Raw genomic sequence first — 24,888 nt, 5'->3', positions numbered from 1 at the left:
GGTGAGAGAGTGAGACCCTGTCTCGAAAAAAAAAAAAAAGGTGATTCCCAGAAATCTGAGTTTAACAAGCCTGCAGGTAATTCTGATGGTGCTAAATTCTGAGAGCATCTGGACTGTGGCCTCCAGATGAGCCAGCATGCAAATAACATTTCAAAACAGCTAAAAGTAATTCTACCCTTCTCTTTCCTCTCAAAAACAAATGACTGAAAGAGACGTGATTATAGGGATAAACCTGAATATATTCTAACTTGTTTTTTTTTGTTTGTTTTTTTTTTTTTTGAGATGGAGTCTCACTTTTTCGCCCAGGCCGGACTGCAGTGGCGCTATCTTGGCTCACTGCAAGCTCTGCCTCCCGGGTTCATGCCATCCTGCTGCCTCACCCTCCCGAGTAGCTGGGACTACAGGTGCCTGCCACAGCACTCGGCTAATTTTTTGTATTTTTATTAGAGACGGAGTTTCACCGTGTTAGCCAGGATGGTCTTGATCTCCCGACCTCATGATCTGCCTACCTCGGCCTCCCAAAGTGCTGGGATTACAGGCATGAGCCACTGTGCCCGGCCTTGTTTTGTTTTTTTATAAAGAGTCTCTCTGTCACCCAGGCTGGAGTGCAGTGGCATGATCTTGGCTCATCTCAATCTCTACCTTCCAGGTTCAAGTGATTCTCCTGCCTCAGCCTCCCAAGTAGCTGGGATTACAGGTGTGTGCCACCATGCCTGGCTAATTTTTGTATTTTTAGTAGAGATGGGGTTTCACCATGTTGGCCAGGCTGGTCTCAAACTCCTGAGCTCAGGTGATCTGCCCACCTCGGCCTCCCAAAGTGCTGGGATTACAGGGATGAGCCACTGTGCCTGGCCTCTAACTCGTGTTTCTTTTTTCTTTTGAGACGGAGTCTCGCTCTGTCGCCCAGGCTGGAGTGCAGTGGCGCAATCTGGGCTCACTGCAAGCTCCGCCTCCTGGGTTCATGTCATTCTCCTGCCTCAGCCTCCCGAGTAGCTGGGACTACAGGTCCCCCCCACCATGCCTGGCTAATTTTTTTTTTGTATTTTTAGTAGAGACGGGGTTTCACTGTGTTAGATAAGATGGTCTCGATCTCCTGACCTCGTGATCCACCTGCCTCAGCCTCCCAAAGTGCTGGTATTACAGGCATAAGCCACCGGGCCCAGCCCTCTCACCTGTAGTTTTTTTTAAGCCAGACTTTTGTAAAATCTGGCAATTACTTGAGAATGCCTCACAAGGAAGGATGGCTCAGCAGTGGGTGGATATGATACATTTAATCTTTTGTTCTTTTATTCTTTGAACACACATTTACTTTGTATCAAATATGTGTCAAGGCTTTGCCAGATGCTGGGAATATGTCTGTGAACAAGACAGAAAGTCCCGGGTCACATGAAGTTCTGGTTTGGAGAGTAAAACAATAAGCAAGCAAATACGTAATTTGGATTGTAATATGTGTTATGAATAAAATAAAGCATGGCGATGGGGGTATAGGAAGGTCAGGAAATGCTTCTTTGAGCCCTCAAGGATGAGAAAGAGCCAGTTAAGAGAGATGTGGGGCCAGAGTTGGAGACAGAGGGATATGCATGGTGGGCAAAGGTCTTAAAATCCAAACAAGCTTGGTGTGTTTCAGGAAAAGAAAAAAATGCCAGTGCAGCTAGAATATAGGGAGTGAGGAGGATCCTGGTATGTCTCACTTGAGAAATGCTTGTCTATAGCAATCTCAGATTTGTCCAGATTTTTAAATGCAAAACATTTTCGGATTCAGTAATGTCTACAAATTTTTTCAAGTGATGACTTGTAAAAAAGGAATAGTAGATAGCACTTGGGGAGGGGCAGGAACAGTGTCAGGCACTGTTGTAAACACCTTCCACATTCTCCATTTCTATTTATTTATTTATTTATTTATTTTGAGATGGAGTCTTGCTCTGTCACCCAGGCTGGAGTGCAGTGGCACGATCTTGGCTCACTGCAACCTCCACCTCCCTGGTTCAAGCAATTCCCCTGCCTCAGCCTCCTAAGTAGCTGGGATTACAGGCACACACCACCATGCCTGGCTAATTTCTTTTTTTATTTTTAGTAGAGACGGGGTTTCACCATGTTGGCCAGACTGGTCTCAAACTCCTGACTGCAGTCAGTCTGCCCACCTCGGCCTCCCAAAGTGCTGGGATTACAGGTGTGAGTCACCATGCCCAGCCAATTTTTTTTTTTTTTTTTTTTGAGACGGAGGCTTGTTCTGTCGCCCAGGCTGGAGTGCAGTGGCGCGATCTCGGCTCACTGCAAGCTCCGCCTCTTGGGTTCACGCCATTCTCCTGCCTCAGCCTCCCGAGTAGTTGGGACTACAGGCGCCCGCCACCAAGCCCGGCTAATTTTTTTTGCATTTTTAGTAGAAACGGGGTTTCACCGTGTTAGCCAGGATGGTCTCGATCTCCTGACCTCGTGATCCGCCCGCCCTGGACTTCCCAAAGTGCTGGGATTACAGGCGTGAGCCACTGCGCCTAGCTGCCCAGCCAATTTTTGTATTTTTAGTAGAAACAGGGTTTTGCCATTTTGGCCAGGCTGGTCTCAAACTCCTGGCCTCAAGTGATCTGCCTGCCTCGGCCTCCCAAAGTGCTGGGATTACAGGTGTGAATTACCGTGCCTAGCTCTAGAGCAGTTTGTAGGCCTTGTCTCCACAATAATCCTTCCAGGCAGGTGCTATTGTAGAATCCTCCAGGCTTTTCGCAAATATTCCATTTATTTTCCTTTCACACCCTTAGAATTTTGTTATCACTATGTGACTTTATTTGGCCACTGAAACACAAGTAGAAGTGGCATGTTTCACTTTTGGGTGGGAGCTTTAAGTGTCAGGGCATCAGGATAGGATGGGCAAGCCACCAACCACCCTTCTGAACCCACACTGGAAATGTGTATGTGTGTCTGTTTGTGTATATATATGTGTTTTATTTTATATATATTTGTGTATATATATACATGTTTTATTCTATATATATTTATTTTATTTTATATGTATATATATAAAGTAAAACAAATTACCCCCAAACATAGAAGCTTAACATTTTTTATTTCTCAGTTATTATGTCACAATTTCTGTGTTTCAGGAATTCTGCCATGGCTTAGCTGGCTGCCTCTCCCTCAAGGTCTCACACAAGACAGCAATTGGGTATTATCTAGGGCTGTGGTCTCATCAGAAAGCTCACTGGAAATAGTCTGTTTCCAAGTTCATTTACATGGTCGCTGGAATGATTCAGCTACTCATAGGCTGCTTGACTGAGGACCTCAGTTGCTTGCTGGCTATTGGCCAGGGGCCTTGCTCAGTTGCTTGCCACATGGGCTTCTCCATAAAGGAGCTCAGAACATGGCAGATGGATTCTCAGAGAAAGAGAAAATAGGAGAGGGGAGGAGTGGGGGAGGGGGAGGGGGAGGAGGATGCTGAAGGGGATGGGAAAGGGAAGAGAAGTAATGCTAAAGTCATAGGCTTTTTGTAACCTAATCTTGGAATTAATGTCCCATCCCTTTTGCCATAGTGTATCCATTAGAAGTGAGTTGCTAGGTGTAGCTGATTCTCAAGAGCAGGGATGTTCCAACAGCATGTCAGGAGGCAGGGTTTATTGGGAGTCATTTTATCTTATTTTTTATTTTCTTTGTTTGTTTATTTATTTATTTATTTTTGAGATGGAGTCTCACTCTGTCACCCAGGCTGGAGTGCAGTGGCACAATCTCGGCTCACTGTAACCTCCACCTCCCGGGTTCAAATGATTCTCCTGCCTTAGCTTCCTGAGTAGCTGGGACTACAGGTGCATGCCACCCTGCCTGGCTAATTTTTTTTTTTTTTGTATTTTTAGTAGAGACAGGGTTTCACCATATTAGCTAGGATGGTCTCGATCTCCTGACCTCATAATCCGCCCACCTCGGCCTCCCAAAGTGCTGGGATTACAGGCGTGAGCCACCATATTTATTTACAGAGTTTTTGCTTTTGTTGCCCAGGCTGGAGTGCGATGGAGCGATCTCGGCTCACCGCAACCTCTGCCTCCCAGGTTCAAGCGATTCTCTTGTCTCAGCCTCCCGAGTATCTGGGATTACAGGTATGCGCCACCACTCCCGGCTAATTTTGTATTTTTAGTAGAGACGGGGTTTCTCCATGTTGGTCAGGCTGGTCTCGAACTCCTGATCTCAGGTGATCTGCCCGCCTTGGCCTCCCAAAGTGCCAGGATTACAGGCATGAGCCCAGCTATTTCTTTATTTTGAGACTGAGTCTTGCTCTATCACCCAGGCTGGAGTGCAGTGGCACAATCTTGGCTCACTGCAACCTCTGCCTCCCAGGTTCAAGCGATTCTGGGAGCCATTTTAGAGGCCGCCTACCACAATAAGTGGGAAATAAACCATTGTTAAGCCACTGAGATTTTGGCATTGGTATTGCAACATAACCTAGCCTGTCATCTGACACAATGTTTATCTCCCATCCTTCAGAAACTGATGCTCAGAAAGATTAAGGGATTTGGCCAAAGATACACAGCCAGGTATTGGCAGCACTAGGATTAAAACTTATATCTGTCTGACTTCAGGCCCTGAGTTTTGTTTGTTTGTTTGTTTGTTCGTTTTAGACATAGTCTCACTCTGTCGCCCAGGCTGGAGTGCTGTGGCACCATCTCAGCTCATGAGCAGACTGTTCTTGAACTCCTGGCCTCAAGTGATGCACCCACCTCAGCCTCCCAAAGTGCTGGGATTACAGATGTGAGCCACCCTGCCTGGCCTCCAGGTCCTGAGCTTTTATTCACTATATGTATTGGGCGACTGGGAAACATGAGGATAGGAAAAGTATTCAATTTCAGTCCATGGGACAGTAGCAACCCTTCATAGCAGCTGTTGATAAAACGTGACACATTTTGATGTGGTAGGGCCTATTGACTGTGTGGGGTGAGAGGACGACAGACAAGGACACACCCCACAATCTTGTAATCATTTCCTACAATACAGCCACATTCCCAGATATATTCATAATCATTCTTCTGTTAGCTTAGCAGGTCCATGTTTCCATCCACAGCCACGTGCAGAATCTGCTTCTTGAGAGGATGGATACATTCCAGCGACAACGTGTGTGAAGCCATTTGTCAACCCCTTCCTATGACTGTTGAGTCCCTCAAGGGCAGAGAGACTGCAACTTACCCAAGGTCACACAGCAACCAGTGGCAGAGGTAGGACTACATTGCCAGCGTTCCCATCCAAACCTCTTTTCATGACAGCATGTGGCAACCAAGCAGGTATCCACATCCTTCGTAGGCCAACAACACTGGTGCATCCATATGAGCAGCACATTACCCACAGCTGGGAGGCCAAGCAAGAGCCCTTTTCCCTATTGTCTGGAGGATCTGCTATCCTTTCCTGCCACTTCCACCCTTTTTTTTTTTTTTTTTTTTTTTTTTTTGTGAGAGTCTCGCTCTGTCTCCCAGGCTGGAGTGCAGTGGCACGATCTCAGCTCACTGCAATGTCTGTCTCCTGAGTTCAAGCGATTCTTCTGCCTCAGCCTACTGAGTAGCTGGGATTATAGGCGTAAGCCACTATACCCGGCTAATTTTTGTATTTTTAGTAGAGACGTGGTTTCACCATATTGGTCAGGCTGCTCTCAAACTCCTGACCTTGTGATCCACCTGCCTCTGCCTCCCAAATTGCTGGGATTACAGGCGTGAGCTACCATGCCCGGCCACTTCTACCTTTAAGATATGTGAAGCCTCTGATTCCTTGCACCCATGCACAACTTCCATTCTAGCCTCCATCTCAACCCCTCGGAGATCTGGACTGTACTACCCAGGATTCTCAGTTGCAAGTGGCAGAAAGCACAATTTAGACTGGTTTAATTACAAGGCGAATTTACCAGCCCATGTTACTGGCAAGCGACTACAGCTTCAGGAAAAGATGGATTTGGCAATGTAGCAATGTGAACACTGTCTCAATTTCACTTGTCTTTTTTCTTTCCGTTTCTTGGATAAAACTTTTGAGGTTTGTTTGTTTGTTTGTTTGCTTGGTTTTTAGAAACAGAGTCTCACTCTGCTGCCTGGGCTGGAGTGCTGTGGCACCATCAGGGCTCACTACAGCCTCGACTTCCTCAGACTTCCAAGTATCTAGTGCTACAGGCACACACCATTAGGCTGGCAAATTAAAAAAAAAAATTCTTTTGTAGAGGTGGGGTCTCCTGTGTTGCCCAGGCTGGTCTCAAACTCCTGGACTCAAGCAGTGCTCCCACCTCAGCCTCCCGAAGTGCTAGAATTACAGGAATGAGCTACCACACCTGGCTGAATCCTGTTTTTATTTTATCATTTTATTTTTTACCTTTTTTTTTTTTCAGACAGAGTCTCGCTCTGTTGCCCAGGCTGGAGTACAGTGGCGCGATCTCGGCTCACTACAGCCTCTGCCTCCTGGGTTCCAGTGATTCTCCTGCCTCAGCCTCCCGGGTAGTGGTATTACGGGTGTGCACCACCATGACCAGCTAATTTTTGTATTTTTGGTAGAGACAGGTTTCACCATGTTGGCCAGGCTGGTCTTTGACTCCTGACCTCAGGTGATTCGCACGCCTCGGCCTCCTAAAGTGAGCCACTGCGCTGGGCCTGAATTCTGTTTTTAAAATGAGGTATAATTGACCAACAGAAAATGCATACATTTAAAGTTTGATAGAAATTTGATAGATTGTTGGTAAAATGTGATACATTTTGACTTATGTACACACTGTTAAACCATCTTCTCAATCAAGGTAGTGAATACATCCATCACTCCTCAAAGGTTCTCCCAGCCCCTTTGCAAATACCTCTCATCCCCCACATCCCCCATCTGCTTTCAGTCACTATAGATTAGTTAACATTTTCTAGAAAGGTATATAAATTGAATCATATTGTAGATATTCTTTTTTATCTGGTTTATTTCATTCATTATAATTAATTTAAGACTCATCTATATTCTTCATTTGTCCTTAGTTTGTTTCTTTTTCATTTTCTTTAGAGACAGGGTCTTGCTCTGTCACCCAGGCTGGAGTGCAGTGGCATGATCATAGCTCACTACAACCTTCAACTCCTGGGCTCAAGCACTCCTCCTGCCTCAACCTCCCAAAATGCTGTGCTGAGATCACAAGTGTGAGCCACTGCGCCTGTTCCTTTTTTTTTTTTTTTTTTTTTTTTGAGATGGAGTCTCACTCTGTCACTCAGGCTGGAGTGTAGTGGCGCAATCTTGGCTCACTGCAACCTCCGCCTCCCGGGTTCAAGTGATTCTCCTGCCTCAGCCTCCCGAGTAGCTGGGATTAGAGGTACCTACCACTATGCCCAGCTAATTTTTTGTATTTTTAGTAGAGATGAGGTTTCACCATGTTGGCCAGGCTGGTCTCGAACTCCAAGACCTTGTGATTTGCCCGCCTTGGCCTCCCAAAGTGCTGGGAGCCACTGCACCCAGGCGTGAGCACAGGCGTGAGCCACTGCACCTGGCCCTCCTTTTTTTTGAGACAGTCTCACTCTTTCACCCAGGCTGGAGTGCAGCGGTGCAATCTCGGCTCACGGCAACCTCTGCCTTCCAGGTTCAAGCAATTCTCCTGCCTCAGCCTCCCAAGTAGTTGAGATTACAGGCACCTGCCACTATGCCTGGCTGATTTTTGCATTTTTAGTAGGAGGGGGGGTTTCACCATGTTGGCCAGTCTGGTCTCGAACTCCTGACCTCAAATGATCCACCCACCTCGGCCTCCCAAAGTGCTAGGATTACAAGCGTAAGCCACCACACCCGGCCGCCAGTTCCTTTTTATTGTTAAATAGTATTGTATTATATGGATGTATCACAATTTGTTTATCACATGTTGATGGACAGTTGGGTTGTTCTACCTTTTAGCTCTTACAAAGGAAGCTTCTAAGGATATTTATGTACAGGTCTCTATATAAACATATCTTCTTTCCTCTTGGGTACACATCCAGGAGTGGAATAGCCAGCTCATACAGTAGGTATATGTTTCAACTTTTTTTTTTTTTTTTGATATGGAATCTCACTCTGTTGCCCAGGCTGGAAGGTGCAATCTCGGCTCATTGCAAGCTCCGCCTCCTGGGTTCACACCGTTCTCCTGCCTCAGCCTCCTGAGTAGCTGGGATTACAGGCGTCCGCCACTATGCCCGGCTAATTTTTTGTACTTTTAGTAGAGACAGGGTTTCACTGTGTTAGCCAAGATGGTCTCAATCTCCTGACCTCATGATCAGCCCGCCTCGGCCTCCCAAAGTGCTAGGATTACAGGCGTGTGCCACCGCACCTGGCCTGTTTCAACTTTTTAAGAAACCATCCAAATGTGTTCTAAAGTGTGTTTGCACAATTAATTTCTCATCCCACCAGCTGTGTGTGAGAATTCCAGTTCCTCCACATCTTTGCCAGCATTTTCTATGGTCAGTCTCTTTCATTTTAATCCTCCTAGTAGGTGTGAAGTGGTATCACACTGCGGTTTTAATTTGCATTTCCTTGGACTAATGATATTGAGCATCTTTTCATGTGCATATTGGCCATGTGTACATCTTCTTTGGTGAAATGTCTGTTTAAATAACTGCCACTACTTTAATGATACCCGAAAAATGTTGATGCATTGTATTTCTATTTAATTTATTAATTTATTAATTTACTGAAATGGAGTCTCACTCTGTGTCCCAGGCTGGAGTGCAGTGGCGCCATCTCGGCTCACTGCAAACACTGCCTCCTGGGCTCAAGCGATTCTCATGCCTCAGCCTCCTGAGTAGCTGGGATTACTGGAGTGTGCCACCATGCCCAGCTAATTTTTGTATTTTTAGTAGAGATGGGGTCTCACCATGTTGTCCAGGCTGGTCTCAAACTCCTGACCTCAAGTGATCCACCTGCTTCGGCCTCCCAAAGTTCTGGGTTATAGGCATGAGCCACCGCACCCTGCCGTATTTCTTTTTTTTTTTTTTCCGTATTTCTATTTTAATTCAAGTCAAATCACCTTCTAATGTTTCTTTTAATTTCTTCTTTGATCTATGGGTTATTTAGAAGTATGTTTTAGTTTACAAATATTTGGGAATTTTTCAGAGACCTTTCTGTTATTGATGCCTAATTTAATTCTATTGAGATCAAAGAACATACTCTGTGTACTCTGAATCCTTTAAAATGTATTGAGGATATTTTTACAGCCCAGAGTATGGCCTATCTTTTTAAATGTTTTATATGCACGGGAAAATAATGTCTATTCTGCTGTTGTATGGATGTCATAGAAATGTCAATTAGGTCAAGTGGGTTAACAGTGTTCTTTGAGGCTTCTATATCCTTATTTGCCTTCTGTCTACTTGTTCTATTATTAAGATAGGAATATTAATTTCTTTTTTTGAGACAGAGTCTTGCCCTGTTGCCCAGGCGGCAGTGCAGTGGCATGATCTCGGTTCACAGCAACCTCTGCCTCCCAGGCTCAAGTGATTCTCCTGCCTCAGCCTCCTGAGTAGCTGGGATTATAGGTATGCGCCACCATGCCCAGCTAATTTTTGTATTTTTAGTAGAGATGGGGTTTGCCATGTTGGCCAGATTGATCTCAAACTCCTGACCTCACGTGATCTGCCCACCTTGGCCTCCCAAAGGCCTGCTGGGATAACAGGTGTGAGCTACCGCACCCAGCTGGAATATTAAAATATTTGACAGTAATTGTGAATTTGCCTATTTCCCTTTGCAGTTTTATATATTATAAAATGGTGTTTCCTTTTATTCTACTTTTATAGTCATTTTAAATATATTATTCACATAACAAAATTCACTATGTTAAAGTGTGAGTATACTATATACATCCATATAATACAATACTATTTAAATTTAAATATATAATTCACATAACACAATTCACCCATGTTAAAGCTGTGTTGCACAACCATCACCATTTAATTCCAGAGCATTTATATCACCCACGAAAGAAACAGTACACTTATTAGCTCTCCTCTCCTCTCCCCTCCCCTTCCCTCCCCTTCTCTTTTTTCTTTTTTCTTTTCTTTTCTTTTCTTTTTTTTTTTTTTTTGAGATGGAGTCTCACTCTGTTGCGCAGGCTGGAGTGCAGTGGCACTATCTTGGCTCACTGCAACCTCTGCCTCCCGGGTTCATGCCATTCTCCTGCCTCAGCCTCCCGAGCAGCTGGGACTACAGGCACCCACCACCACACCCGGCTAATTTTTTGTATTTTTAGTAGAGATGGGGTTTCACCGTGTTAGCCAGGATGGTCTCAATCTCCTGACCTCGTGATCCACCTGCCTCGGCCTCCCAAAGTGCTGGGATTACAGGCATGAGTCCCCGCGCCCGGCCTCATTCTCTTTTTTCTTTGAGGCGGGGCCTCACTCTGTTGCCCAGGCTGGAGTGCAGTAGTACAGTCATGGCTCATGGCAGCCTCGACCTCCTCAGCCTCTCAAGTAGCTGGGACCACAGGTGTGCACCACCACACCTGGCTAGTTTTTGTATTTCTGTACAGATGGGGTTTCACCATGTTGCCCAGGCTCTTAGCAATTAGTTTCAATTTCACCCTTCCCACAACACCTGGCAACTACTAATCTACTTTCTGCCTCTATAGATTTGCCTGTATTCTGGACATTTCATATAAACAGAATCTTTTAAGACCTGACCTTTTGTAACTGGCTTCTTTCACTTAGCAAAACATCTTCAAGGTCCACCCATGTTGTGGCATGTGCCAGAATTTCCTTCCTTTTCAAGGTCATAGTACGTATATACCACTTTGTATTTATCCATTCATCTATCAGTGGATACTTGGCTTGCTTGCACCTTTTTGTTTGTTTGTTTGTTTTTGAGACAGGGTCTTGCTTTGTTACCAAGGCTGGAGTGCAGTGGGGCAATAATAGCTCGCTGCAGCCTCTAATTCTTGGGTTCAAGTGATTCTCCCACCTCAGCCTCCCAAGTAGCTGGGACTACAGGTGTGCACCACCACACTTGGCTAATTAAATTTTTTTTTTTTTTTTGAGATGGAGTCTTTGTCGCCCAGGCTGGAGTGCAGTGGCAGGATCTCGGCTCACTGCAAGCTCCGCCTGCCGGATTCATGCCATTCTCCTGCCTCAGCCTCCTGAGTAGCTGGGACTACAGGTGCCCACGACCACACCTGGCTAATTTTGTTTTTGTATTTTTAGTAGAGACGGGGTTTCACCGTGTTAGCCAGGATGGTCTCGATCTCCTGACCTCGTGATCCGCCCGCCTCGGTCTCCCAAAGTGCTGGGATTAAAGGCGTGAACTACTGCACCCGGGCTTTTTTTTTTTTTTTTTTTTTTTTAAAGACAGAGTCTCCTCTGTCGCCCAGGCTGGAGTGCAGTGGCATGATCTCAGCTCACTGCAACCGCCGTCTCCCAGGTTCAAGCGATTCTCCTGCCTCAGCGCCCGGAGTAGCTGGAACTACAGGCATCCGTCACCATGCCCGGCTAATATTTGTATTTTTTTAGTACAGATGGGGTTTCACCATATTGCCCAGGCTGCTCTTAAACTCCTGAGCTCAGGTGATCTGCCTGTCTCCGCCTCCCAAAGTGCTGGGATTACAGGCATGAGCCACCAAGCTCGGCCAAAAAAATCTTTTTTTTAGAAATGAGTTCTTACTATGTGATTTCTTTTTCTTATGATATCTTTCTCTGGTTTGGTGTCAGAGTAAATTGGCCTCACAGGATGTGTTGAGACATGTTCCCTTCTGTTCGATTTTTTGGGAGAGTTGTGAAGGATTGCTATTATTTCTTCTTAAATATTTGGTACAATTCACCAGTGAAGCCATCTGGTCTTAGACATTTATTTTGGGAAAGTTTTTTAAAATTACTCATTCAATCTTCTTTAATGGTTATATGCATATTCATATTTTCTTTTTCTTTTTATTCTTGAACTAGAAAAAGAAAATATGAATATGAGTCATGGGCTTTGGCAGTTTGTATCTTTCTAGTAATTTGTTCATTTCATCTAAGTTATATAATTTTTGGCATACAATTGCTCATAATATTTTCATATATATATTTTTCTTTGTTTCTCTAAGGTGGGTAGGGATGTTCCTCTTTCATTCCTGATTTTAGTAATTTGAGTCCTCTCTCTTTGTTTCCTAGTAAGTCTAACTAAAGGTTTATCAATTTGTGTTGGTCTTTTCAAAGAACCAGCTTCTGCTTTCCTTGATTTTTCTAGTCTCTATTGCCTGTATTTCTGCTCTAATCTTTGTTATTCTTTACTTTCGCTTGCTTTGGATTTGGTTGTTTCTAGATTCTTCAAGTGAAAGGTTATTAATTTGAGGTCCTTATTTAATATAGTCATTTACAACTATAAGTTTCCTCCTAAGAGCTGCTTTGGCTATATTGTGTAAATATGGGGATGATGTTTTTTCATTTACATTTTTTTCCCCAATGATTTTCTTATTTCTCTTGTGGCTGCTCCTTTGACCCATTATTATTTAGGAGTATGTAATTAAAATTCCACATATTAGTGAATTCCCCAAAGTTTCCTCTGTTACTGCTCTCCAGTGTAAGCAATGTGTTGGACTACTTACTTTGTATGACTTCGGTTCTTTAAAATGTATAGAGGTTGGTTTTATGACTAGCATATGGCCTATCCTGGAAAATGTCCCATATGTGCTTGAGAAGAACATGTATTCTGCTGTTGTTCGGTGGAGCGTTGTTCTATAGATGTGGATGTCTATTATGTTTAGTTGGTTTAGTATTATTTGTGTTTTTTATTTCCTTGTGGCCTAGTTGTTCTACTGCTTATTGAAGGAAGGTATTGAAGTCTATTATTATTGGTATTATTATTAAAAACAGGGTCTCACTCTGTCACTCAGGCTGGAAGGCAGTGGCATGATCATACTTCTCTATGGCCTCAAATTTCTGGGCTCAAGTAATCCTCCCACCTCAGACCCCTGAGTAGCTAGGACTACAGACATACACTACTAAGCCTGGCTAATTTCTAACTGTTATTTTATTTATTTTTTCATTGTTTTTTGAGACAGAGTCTCTCTCTGTTGCCCAAGCTGCTGGAGTGCAGTGGCGCAATCTCGGCTCACTGCAACCTCCTAGGTTCAAGTGATTCTCCTGCCTCAGCCCCTGGAGTAGCTGGGATTACAGGTGCCCACCACCATCCCAGCTAATTCTTGTATTTTTTTAGCAGGGACAGGGTTTCACTATGATGGCCAAGCTAGTCTCAAACTCCTGACCTCAGGTGATTCACCTGCCTCGGCCTCCCAAAGTGCTGGGATTACAGGTGTGAGCCACCACACCTGGCCTAATTATTTATTTATTTATTTATTTTTGAGATGGAGTCTCACTCTGTCGCCAGGCTGGAGCACATCTTGCAAAACTGAAACTCTACCCATTAAATAACTTTCCATTTCCACTCCCCTCATCTCCTGGGACCCACAATTCTACTTTCTAGTTCTATAACTTTGACTACTCTAAATACCTCATCTAAGACTCATATAGTATTTGTCATTTTGTGAGTAATTTCACTTAGCATAATATCCTCGAGGTTCATCCATGTTGTACCATGTGTCAGAATTTCATTTCTATTTTAAGTCTAAATAATATTCCATTATGTATGTCATATTCTGTTTATCTATTTATCCATTCATAGACACTGGGTTGCTTCTAATTCTTGGCTATGGTGCAAAATGCTGGTATGAACATGAGTATAGAAATATCTCTTCAAGACTCTGCTTTCAATTCTTTTGGGTATATACCCAGAAGTGGAATTTCTAGATCAAATGGTAATTCTATGTTTAATTATTTGAGGAACCATCATGCTGTTTTTCCCAGTTGCTGTACCATATACATTCCCACTAAGAATGCATAAAGGTTTTAATTTCTTCACATCCTCACTAATGCTTGTTCTTTTCTGTTTTGTTTTGTTTTTTTATAATAGCCATCCTAATGGGTATGCAGTAGTATCTCACTGTGGTTTTGATTTGCATTTCCCTAGTTAATAGTGATGTTGAGTTTCTCTCCATGTGCTTATTGGCCATCTGTATGTCTTTGGAGAAGTGCCTATTCAAATCTGTTGCTCATTTTTTTTTTTTTTTGAGATGGAGTCTCACTCTGTTGCCCAGGCTGGAGTGCAGTAGTGCAAACTCGGCTCACTGCAACATCCACTGCCCGGGTTCAGGCAATTCTCCAGCCTCAGCCTCCCAAGTAGCTGGGATTACAGGTGCGCACCACCATGCCCAACTAATTTTTGTATTTTTAGTAGAGATGGGGTTTCACCATCTTGGCCAGGCTGGTCTCAAACTCCCTACCTCAGGTGATCCACCTGCCTCGGCCTCCCAAAGTGCTGGGATTACAGGCGTGAGCCACTGTGCCTGGCCTTGTTGCTCATTTTTAATGTAATCTGCATTGTTTCTGACAAAAAGCCTGCTGTCATCCTTTTTTTTTTTTGAGACGGAGTCTCACTCTGTCACCCACGCTGGAGTGCAGTGGCGCGATCACGGCTCACTGAAAGCTCAGCCTCCTGGGTTCACGCCATTCTCCTGCCTCAGCCTCCCGAGTAGCTGGGACTACAGGCGCCCACCACCACGCCGGGCTAATTTTTTGTATTTTTAGTAGAGACGGGGTTTCACCGTGTTAGCCAGGATGGTCTCGATCTCCTGACCTTGTGATCCGCCCACCTTGGCCTCCCAAAGTGCTGGGATTTCAAGCATGAGCCACCGTGCCTGACCCATCCTTTTCTTTTTTTGTTCCTTTGTATATAATGTGTCTTTATTTTTCTGGATGCTTTTAAGATTCTGTGTATTTCTGGCTTTGAGCAATTTGATTATGATGTGTCTTAGTTTTCCCAAACAAAATAATTTAAATTTAAAAAATATTGCCTGGGTGCAGTGGCTCATGCCTGTAATCCCAGCACTTTGGGAGGCCAAGGCAGGCAGATCACCTGAAGTCGGGAGTTCGAGACCAGCCTGATCAACATGGAGAAACCCCGTTTCTACTAAAGAAAATACAAAATTAGCCGGGCATGGTGGTGCATGCCTGTAATCCCGGCTACTCAGGAGGCTGAGGCAGGAGAATCACTTGAACCTGGAATGTGGAGGTTGCGGTGAGCCGAGATCACGCCATTGCACTCACTCCAGTCTGGGCAACGACAGCAAAACTCCGTCTCAAAAAACAAAAACAAAACAAAACAAACCAAAAAGTGAAATATTTAGGTATAAATCAACAAAACACATGCAGGATCTGTATACTGAAAACTACAAAACATTGGTGTAAGAAGCCAAAGAAAAGAGGGATATACTGTGTTCATGGATTGGAATAGTAAACATAATTAAGAAGTCAAGTCACTCCGAATTGATCTACAGATTTAGTGCACTTCCAACCAAACCAAGGAAGTTTTGTGTGTGTGTGTGTGTGTGTGTAGATATAGACAAGCTCATTCTAAAATTTATATGGAAAGTCAATGAAACTAGAATAGTTAAAACAATTTTGAAAAAGAAGTTGTGGGACTCACAATACCTAATATTAAGACTTACTATGAAGCTAAAGTAATCAAGACAGTTTGCTAATAGCAAAGGGAGAAACATACAGATCAATGGAACAGAATAGGAGAGTCTAGAAATAGATCCACAGAAATAGGATGGATGCAGTTTGTTTTTGAGACGGAGTTTCACTCTTGTTGCCCAGGCTCGAGTGCAATGGCGCGATCTCTGCTCACTGCAACCTCCGTCTCCCGGGTTCAAGCGATTCTCCTGCCTCAGCCTCCCGAGTAGCTGGGATTACACGCATGCGCCACCATGCCCGGCTAATTTTGTATTTTTAGTAGAGACAGGGTTTCTCCATGTTGGTCAGGCTGGTCTCGAACTCCCGACCTCAGGTGATCCGCCCGCCTCGGCCTCCCAAATCCTGGGATTACAGGCGTGAGCCACCGTGCGCGGCCTGATGGATGGAGTTTTTAAAAAACTGCAACGGCAACTCAATATAGAAGGCACAGCAGGAGCCCCGCCCCTTCTGAGTTGGCGGGGCGGGAGTTCCCCAGATGCCGCTGCAGTTGCCCTGCTGCGGCTCTGGCCCAGCATCTCTGTGCTCTTGGGAACCTGGGAAGGCTCCACTGCCCCTCGCAGGCTCGGAAGTGCCTGCTCCTGCTGCCTGGCTTCTCCCTGCTGTTGGTGCCTGCTTCAATCTCGGAGCAAAGTCGGGCCGAGCCAGGGCGCCGTCACAGCCCGGCCGGGAGTGCACACGCTCGGGGCAGCACTGACACGCCAGCCCCCTGCCTCCTTGGCCCCCTCCGGACTTGGGCGCCAACAAGCATCGGAGAACGGCCGAGGGGGGCATGAGGACAGCCTGGTGTTGGCCTGCAGGTACCCCTTGGCATGAACAGCCTGGGTGCCATGAACAGCAGCAGGATGCAGACAGCTCCTCGGTGGAAGGGGGCGGGTCCCTGGTGAAGCCCCACCTTCAATCCTGGAAGGGCCTGAAGCCTGGGGGCCAGGTCACCAGTCCCAGTACCAGAGCGGGGAACTTGTGGTGCTTTTCCCCAGGCCTGCTCATGGCCACCTATGGCCGCCCATGGACCAATCAGCACTCACTTCTTCCCCTCTGAGGTCCATAAAAAACCCTGGACTCAGCCAGACTCAAAGAGAGGACGGGTAGATGGGGAGAAAACCAGCTGCAGAGAGGAACTACCCTTTCTGCTGAGAGCTGGACACTTGTTGGGATGAGCTGCCTACCAGAGAGGAGCTACCCTCTCTGCTGAAAGCTGAACACTTGTGGGGAAACCCTGGCTATGGAGAGGAGCTGCCCACTGCAGGTCTCTTCTGAAGTATTCTGTTGCTCAATAAAGCTCCTCTTCGTCTTGCTCACTCTCCACTTGTCTGCCTACCCCATTCTTCCTGGATGCAGGACAAGAACTCGGGACCTGCCAAATGGTGGGGCTAAAAGAGCTGTAACACAGGCTGGGTGCAGTGGCTCACGCCTTTAATCCCAGCACTTTGGGAGGCCGAGGGGGGTGGGGCAGATCACCTGAGGTCAGGAGTTTGAGGCCAGCCTGGCCAACATGGTGAAACCCTGTCTCTACTAAAAATACAAAAATCGGCCGGGTGCGGTGGCTCACACCTGTAACCCCGGCACTTTGGGAGTCCGAGGCGGGCAGATCACAAGGTCAGGAGTTGGAGATCAGCCTGGCTAACATAGTGTAACCCTGTCTCTACTAAAAATGCAAAAACGCTGGGTGTGGTGGTGGGCGCCTGTAATCCCAGCCACTTGGGAGGCTGAGGCAGGGGAATTGCTTGAACCTGGGAGGTGGAGGTTGCAGTGAGCCGAGATCCTGCCACTGCACTCCAGTCTGGGCAACAAGAGCAAGACTCCCTATCAAGAAAAAAAAAAAAGGGGGAGAGAATGTGGTACATATATACCATAGAATACTACACAGTCATAAAAAAAGAATAAGATCATGTCTTTTGCAGCCATATGGATGGAGCTGGAGACAATTATCCTAAGCAAACACAGGAACAGAAAATTAAATACCTCATGCTCTCACTTAAAAGCGGGAACTAAACATTAAGTAAACATGGACGTAATGATGGGGACAACAGACACGGTGACCTACTTGAGGGTGGAGAGTGGGAGGAGGGTGAGGATGGAAAAACTACCTATCAGGAACTACGCTTATTACCTGGGTAATAATAATCTGTACACTAAACCCCCAAGACAGTCAATTTATATAACAAATCTGCACATGTATCCCTGTACTTAAAAGTTGAAAAGAAAGTTGTGCTTTGTTTGGCCTTCTCTCCCTCCTGAGCCCTCAGGCCTTTGAGCTTGCTGCCCTTGTGGATGGGGTCTCTTGTCTCTTTGGTTCTTGCCTGCTTTCTCCTCATCATGTCTCTGTTCCAGCACCACTTCCTAGGAGAGGCCCTCCCTGCCCACCCCTGCTAATCCCTCCACCTCTCTCCACCATCCCATCGCCGTGTGGTTTTTTTTTTTTTTTTTCTTGCAAAGAAAAAAAGTGGGCTGGGCGTGGTAGCTCACTCCTGTTATCCCAGCACTTTGGGAGGCTGAGGTGGGAGGATCGTTTGAGCCCAACATAGGAAGACTCCTGTCTCAAAAAAAAAAAAAAAAAAAAAAAAAAATTACCAGGGTGTGGTGGCAGGCCCCTGTGGTCCCAGCTACTCAGGAGGCAGAAGCAGGACGATCCCTTGGGCCCAGAAACTCAAGGCTGCAGGGAACCGAGATCATGCCACTGCCTCCACCCTGGGTAACAGAGCAAGACCCTGTCTCCAAAAAAAAAAAAAAAAAAAAAAGCAATACAGGGGTACATAATATTTATTCATATATTTACCTGAGAATCATCAGTTTTACTAAGGCTGTATGATGTTAGCAGATATTGGTTCTATCAGTCTCTCCGCAGACACTTGCTGTAAATAAAGCAGAGAGGCTTTCAGAGTGCACCCTGTTTTGGTTCCTCCATCCTGTTGTCTGGATCCCCTTCTAAAACGTAAGTTCCAGGATGGCAGGAACTTTGTCTATTTGGTTCACACTCGACACAGTTAGTGCTCAAAAATGTCTAACGACACAGGCCTGCTTCTCGGTTTGCACTGCTCCTCCATGGTAGTCTGTGCAGTGGGAGGAGGCAGCCCGGGCCCAGGGTCCACGGAGAAGACGCAAATCGACAGCGCGGGAGCGCGGACCTTCTGGAGGCGCGCGGCGCTTACCGCTGTCCGTCCTCGAAGCCCCGCCCCGGGGCTCCGCCTCCGCCGGCGCGTGTTCCTTTAAGGACCGCGCGCGCCTCGGCCTCGCTCTGGGGCCGGTACTTGCGCGCCCGCGCGCCGCGGTCCCCGCCCCGCTCCCCGTCCCGCGCTCCACGCGCGCCCCAGCGTTGGGGGCTTCTCCTCCGCGGCGGGAATGTCTGGCCGGCCCCGGCAGCACGGCGCGGCCCAGGTCCCCGCGCCCACGACGGGCCAGCGCGCTGGGCCATGATCCGGCTGGGCGGCTGGTGTGCGCCGCGGCTCTGCAGCGCGGCGGTTCCCGCGGGGCGGCGCGGGGCGGCGGGCGGGCCGGGCCTGGCGGGAGGCCGCGCCCTACGGGTGCTGGTGGACATGGACGGCGTGCTGGCCGACTTCGAGGGCGGATTCCTCAGGAAGTTCCGCGCGCGCTTTCCCGACCAGCCCTTCATCGCGCTGGAGGACCGGCGCGGCTTCTGGGTGTCGGAGCAGTACGGCCGCCTGCGGCCAGGGCTGAGCGTGAGCGTCCCCGCCCCGCCCCGCGCCGGGCCTCCTTCTCGCCCCGAGCCCCAGACACCGCCCCTGCGCGGGTGACCTTGGACGGTCAGCGCCCCAGCCTCGGGGTGGCCCTCTGATAGAATAGGGTCTGGGGGGGACTAGGGGCCACAGCGCACCGGGAAGATGCGGCCCCGCGCTCAGGATCTGTTGGCTGCCATCCAAGGTTTCTGAAAATGCGGGAGAGTACAAAGTGTTAATATACCTAACTCTGCATCTAAAGCTGACTTCAAAATTTGTGGCATATTTGGCCTGAAGTCGTTTGTTAAATTTTTAGAAAAATAAACGTTATAAGTTGTCCTCTTTCACCCCGACCGCAGTCACATTCCCACTTCTTTGTCCCCAGGACTTTGATGGGTGTCTTTACCCATCTTTTTTACTGTTGTCCATGAAAGCATAGCTTCCAGGGGTATTTGAGGCCCAGAGAGGTTGTGTGACTTTCTGGGGGTCACACAGTGAGTCAGTGGTCCAGGTGAGGTGGGATCCACCTCATGTCTTATCCCCTTGCAGAGCTGGCCTTGCTGAACACCTGAGCTCAACCCCTACCATCCGACTCCCGAGGTGTTCTGTCCAGGATGGATAGAGGGGAAAGATCCAAGGAGGGACGTTTACACACAGATCTTGGTTGGTAAATTTGAAGTATTTTGCAAAAGGAACAGGGGATTTTGGTATGCACAAAATTAAAGAGGCTGAGTGTTTTTTGGCATCCCTTGATTGGCCACTAGGGTTGCTGCTGGAGGGTTTGATAAAGAGGAGAAGGAAGTTACAAGAGCCCGTTTTTTAGCCACAAGTTCACTGCATCCTCTCTTTTGTTGGGTAGATATTATTATATAACTCTGTTTTCCAGATGAGGAAACTTGCCCCGAGTCACATGCTGCTCAGGGGCTCAGTCAGGACTCAAACCCAAGTCTGTCTGCCTCCCAAGCACAGTTAGTGCTCCCCACTCCACAGTCCTGTTCTCTGTACTACTGTCTCTAACAAGTGACATTTCTTCTGACATCAGAAAGATGCCTCATCAGTAATGTGGTTTGTTGAGGGACAGGTGTTAAAAAAGGAAACCAAGTACCATTTGTCTCCATTAACACCAGGCACTTCAGAAGGTGACTTTCACAGAGCCCAGTGTGCTGAGCTCTTCTACAGCGGATGCCTAATGATAAACTTTAAACTGGAGAAAATGCCCTGGTACTTTCTGCAGCCTCAGGAATAGGCTCCAGTGTGTGGCGAGTGTTCATTTATAGGCAGCGCTCGGCATGGGGAGTCTGGACACCATATATCCGCCTGGGAGTGTATTAACGTGGAAACCAAGCCCACCCCCAACTCTGAAAAGTGCAGCAGCCTTTCCAGTTCTTTGTGCAAATATGTAGGCTCTGTACGTGTGGGGTTACTGGTTTCCAAGCACAAGGCAAAGGCACGGGGCAGTAAGGAGGGTGCCTTGAGAGTAATCTGCTGGCTTCCACTACTTCCCTTCCTGAGGCACGGCTTGCTGCTGTGGACATCCCTGGGCCTACCCCAAGCTGGCCCAGTATCTGTGGTTAAAACAACCGCCCCCCCGCCCCGCACACACACACGTGGCTCCTTATGTGTATGTAGGCATTTCTACTTTTCAAAATTCTGCTCTGTCTGTATTCCCTTTGGTCTTCACAGTACCCTATGTGGGATGTGAGGATCAAATGTGTTTCAGTAATAAGCACGCATTTGCCTAGTCCCTGTGGTTCCTGAGAGTGTTGCTGGTATGCTGTCAGGGCATCCTCCGGCCGTCCATGTGACAGGGTGGCTGTCTTTCTGTAGTGTGCAGAACAGCTGGTAGAGGCGCTTCCTGTACTGCACACGTGGGATTTAGGCTCCTGCTCATAGGCCGAGATGTGTCTCCCCTCTGGTTGTCACTTTCCCCTTGCCTGACCCTAGAAAAGGTGCTGCATTCTGGCCCTGCAGCAGAACAGGGGAAGGAGAAAGGCAGCGGGGGTTGGGGAGTGGGGAGGAGAGGGTTGGTGTTGGGGGTTCTCCTCCCAGCTCAGCTGCTGTTTCGCTGTGTGACATCAGGTGGATCTCTTCCCCGTTCTGAGCCTCAGTTTTCTGACATGTAAAATGAGAGTCTGCATTTTTGCTTTGCAACTCTAAAAGCAGCAGAATCCTTTTTTTAAAAATGTACTTATTGGCACCTCAACATATAAAACCGATAAAAGCAGAGCTCTTCTGGTTAATGTGGGGAGGATCCTCAAGCTCCCTGAATTGTCCTTTTACCCTGTCTCCCCCTCCCCCTTGTCCCTCATGGCACCTTAAAGATCTCTGAGTCCCTCCAGTTCTCAAGTTTAAGGACTCTACTACCATGGTAAGAGCTGGTCCAGCCTCAGTTTCCACAATGCTTTTGGCCACTCGAATCCAGCCTAGCAAGCACGCAGTTCCTGATGATTGGCCTCAGGTCCCAGAGAGCTCCAGCAGGTGTAGGAGTCCATGGGCCTGACACCTTTGCTGGTCTCTGCTGGATCCCGACGAAGTCAGGTCCTTTCTGGAAAGGGGTTCGAAGTCCACATACTCTCTGCACTACCCCCAGGAAATACGTCCTTGGGTGTGTGTTTGGGGGAGTGAGAGGAATGCAGAACCACTCCCCCTATAGCCTGGCCATACTCCCCAAGATGAGGGCAGTAAGGTGCTGAGGACCCTGGAAGTAACTTGCTTTTCTCAACTTCTCAGGAGAAGGCCATCAGCATTTGGGAGTCAAAGAATTTCTTTTTTGAACTTGAGCCTCTGCCAGGGGCCGTGGAAGCTGTCAAGGAGATGGCCAGCCTACAAAAGTAAGTTTGTCCTCCCAGCCACTCAGTAAGTTTGTCTGAGCAGCCACTCAGCCCTGTACCTCCTTCCTGCTTCTTCCCTCCTCTGCCTTCTCCTTTCTCTCTCCTTGGCCCTGCGCAAGGCTGCACTTGCCTTGTCATTGCTGAGCCTGGGGAAAACTACCAAATACAATGATCTCGGTTTGTAGGCTGTGATGTTTTGATCCAGGAACTTGAGGAAATACCGAGTTTAATTTGATCTGGTTCCCTGGGTGTTCAAAGCTCATTTATTCAATGCCCGGACGTGGTGGCTCATGCCTGTAATCCCAGCACTTTGGGAGGCTGAGGCGGGCGGATCACCTGAGGTCGGGAGTTTGAGACCAGCCTGACCAACGTGGAGAAACCCCATCTCTACTAAAAATAAAAAAATTAGCCAGGCATGGTGGCACATGCCTGTAATCCCAGCTACTCAGGAGGCTGAGGCAGGAGAAACGCTTGAACCCAGGAGGTGGAGGTTGTGGTGAGCTGAGATCGTGCCATTGCACTCCAGCCTGGGCAAGAAGAGCGAAACTCCATCTCAAAGCTCATTTATTCAGCAAATATCTCAGAACTGACTGTGCTAGATACTGCAGGCCCCAGTGTTTCAGCAATGAGCAAAGTATAGTCCTTGCCCTCATGGAGCTTCCAGTCCAGACAGAGCAGACATTAAAGAATCACAAAATGGCCGGGCACGGTGGCTCACGCCTGTAATCCCAGCACTTTGAGAGGCTGAGGCAGGTGAATCACCTGAGGTCAGGAGTTCGAGACCAGCCTGGCCAACATGATGAAACCCTGCCTCAGCCAGGTACGGTGGTTCACGCCTGTAATCCTAGCACTTTGGGAGGCTGAGGCAGGTGGATTGCCTGAGGTCAGGAGTTCGAGACCAGCCTGGCCAACATGATGAAACCCTGCCTCAGCCAGGTACGGTGGTTCACGCCTGTAATCCTAGCACTTTGGGAGGCTGAGGCAGGTGGATTGCCTGAACTCAGGAGTTCGAGACCAGCCTGGGTAGCGTGGTGAAACCCCGTCTCTACTAAAATACAAAAACTTAGCTGGGCGTGGCGGCATGCACATGTAGTCCCAGTTACTTGGGAGGCTGAGGCAGGATAATTGTTTGAACCCAGGAGGCGGAGGTTGCACGGTGAGCCAAGATCACGCCACTACACTCTAGCCTAGGCGACAGAGCGAGATTCCGCCTCCAAAAAAAAAAGAAACCCTGTCTCTACTAAAAATACAAACAATTAGCTGGGCGTGGTGGTGGGCGCCTGTAATCCCAGCTACTTAGGAGGCTGAAGCAGGAGAATCGCTTGAGCCCAGGAAGTGGAGGTTGCAGTGAGCTGAGATCGCTCCGTTGCACTCTAGCCTGGGCAACAAGAGTGAAACTCTGTCTCAAAAAAAGAATCACAAAGTGAAGACACTTGCAGATTGTCCAAAGAGCTGAAGGAAAAGAGGTTCAGCGGGAAACCTTATTTAGAAAAAGTGTTTAAGGAAAGAGAAGTAGTACTGCTTGAGATATTTCTGTTTTGTTCTGGTGAAATGAGTAGTTTTATGGACTGAAGCCCCCACTCAGTGACCTGTTGACAATTACAGAGGATGTGCTTCCCTGAGAGATTTTTAAAAACAGCCTTATTGACATATAATAATGACATACCAGCTGGGCGCCGTGGCTCATGCCTACAATCCCAGCACTTTGGGAGGTCGAGGCGGGCAGATCAAGAGGTCAGGAGTTCGAGACCAGCCTGGCCAACATGGTGAAACCCCATCTCTACTAAAAATACAAAAATTAGCTGGGCGTGGGGGCGGGTGCCTGTAATCCCAGCTACTCGGGAGGCTGAGGCAGGAGAATCTCTTGAACCTGGGAGGCGGAGGTTGCAGTGAGCCGAGATTGCACCATTGCACTCCAGCCTGGGCAACAGAGTGAAACTCTGTCTCAAAAAAAAAAAAAAAAAAAAGAGACATACCATGCAGTCCACCCATTTGAAGTATATAATCCAGTGGTTTTACAAAACCATCCACAAAGTTGTGCAACCATCATCATATCCGCTTCAGAGCTTTTTCATCATCCCCAAAAGAAACCCTGTACCCATCAGCAGTCACCCCCATTCCTGTGCTCCCTGCCAGCCCCTGGCAACCACTAATCTACTTTCTGTCTTTAGGAATTTGCCTATTCTGGGGATTTCATATAAATGGCATCATATAATATGTGGTCTTTTGGGTCTGGCTTCTTTCATTTAGCACATGTTTTCAAGGTTCATTCATGTTGCAGCATCTATCAATACTTACTATTTTTATGGCTGAATGATATTCCAGCCATTGGATATGTATGGATCTAATGTATGGACTACATGTATTGATCCATTTATCAGTTGATAGATGTTTGGGCAGTTTTCACTTTTGGGCTATTGGGAATAGTGCTGCTATGAACATTCGTGTAAATATTTGTTTGAATCTTGTTTTCAATTCTTTTTTTTTTTTTTTTTTGAGACAGGGTCTTGCCCTATCTCAAAAAGGCTGGAGTGCAGTGGCATGATGATGGCTTACTGCAGCCTTTACCGCCTGGACTCAAATGATCCTCCTGCGTCAGCCTCTAGAGTAGCTGTGACCACAGATGCACACTACTACACCCAGCTAATTTTTCATTTTTTGTAGAGGTAGGATCTACCTATGTTGCCTAGGCTGGTCTCAAACTCCTAGGCTCAAGCAGTTCTCATGCCTCAGCCTCCAAAAGTGCTGGGATTACAGATGTTTTCAATTCTTTTGAGACTATACCTAGGAATGGAATTAATTGTTAGGCCATAGGATAATTCTATGTTTGACATTTTGAGGAACTGTCAAACTATTTTCCAAAGCAATTGTACCATTGCACATTTCCCACTAGCA

At 47.1% G+C, this 24,888-nt stretch overlaps 1 protein-coding gene across 5 annotated transcripts in view; it reads left to right on the top strand.

The window, feature by feature from the left end:
• Positions 1–18,718: 18,718 nt before the first annotated feature.
• Positions 18,719–24,888, top strand: part of NT5M (5',3'-nucleotidase, mitochondrial) — a 42,674-nt gene continuing 36,504 nt past the window's right edge. For all 5 annotated transcript variants that reach the window (XM_003953120.5, XM_511310.9, XM_054671011.2 and 2 more), the window contains exons 1-2: positions 18,719–19,165; positions 21,893–21,993. In XM_003953120.5, the coding sequence (XP_003953169.1) occupies positions 18,899–19,165; positions 21,893–21,993 (368 nt within the window). In that variant the 5' untranslated portion in view covers positions 18,719–18,898. The remainder of the gene's footprint in view (positions 19,166–21,892; positions 21,994–24,888) is intronic.

Source organism: Pan troglodytes, chromosome 19 (assembly GCF_028858775.2).
Source record: "Pan troglodytes isolate AG18354 chromosome 19, NHGRI_mPanTro3-v2.0_pri, whole genome shotgun sequence".
NCBI classification, from domain to species: domain Eukaryota; kingdom Metazoa; phylum Chordata; class Mammalia; order Primates; family Hominidae; genus Pan; species Pan troglodytes.
The sequence above is the reverse complement of the archived record's forward strand: the minus strand, read 5'-3'. Positions and strand labels throughout refer to the sequence as shown.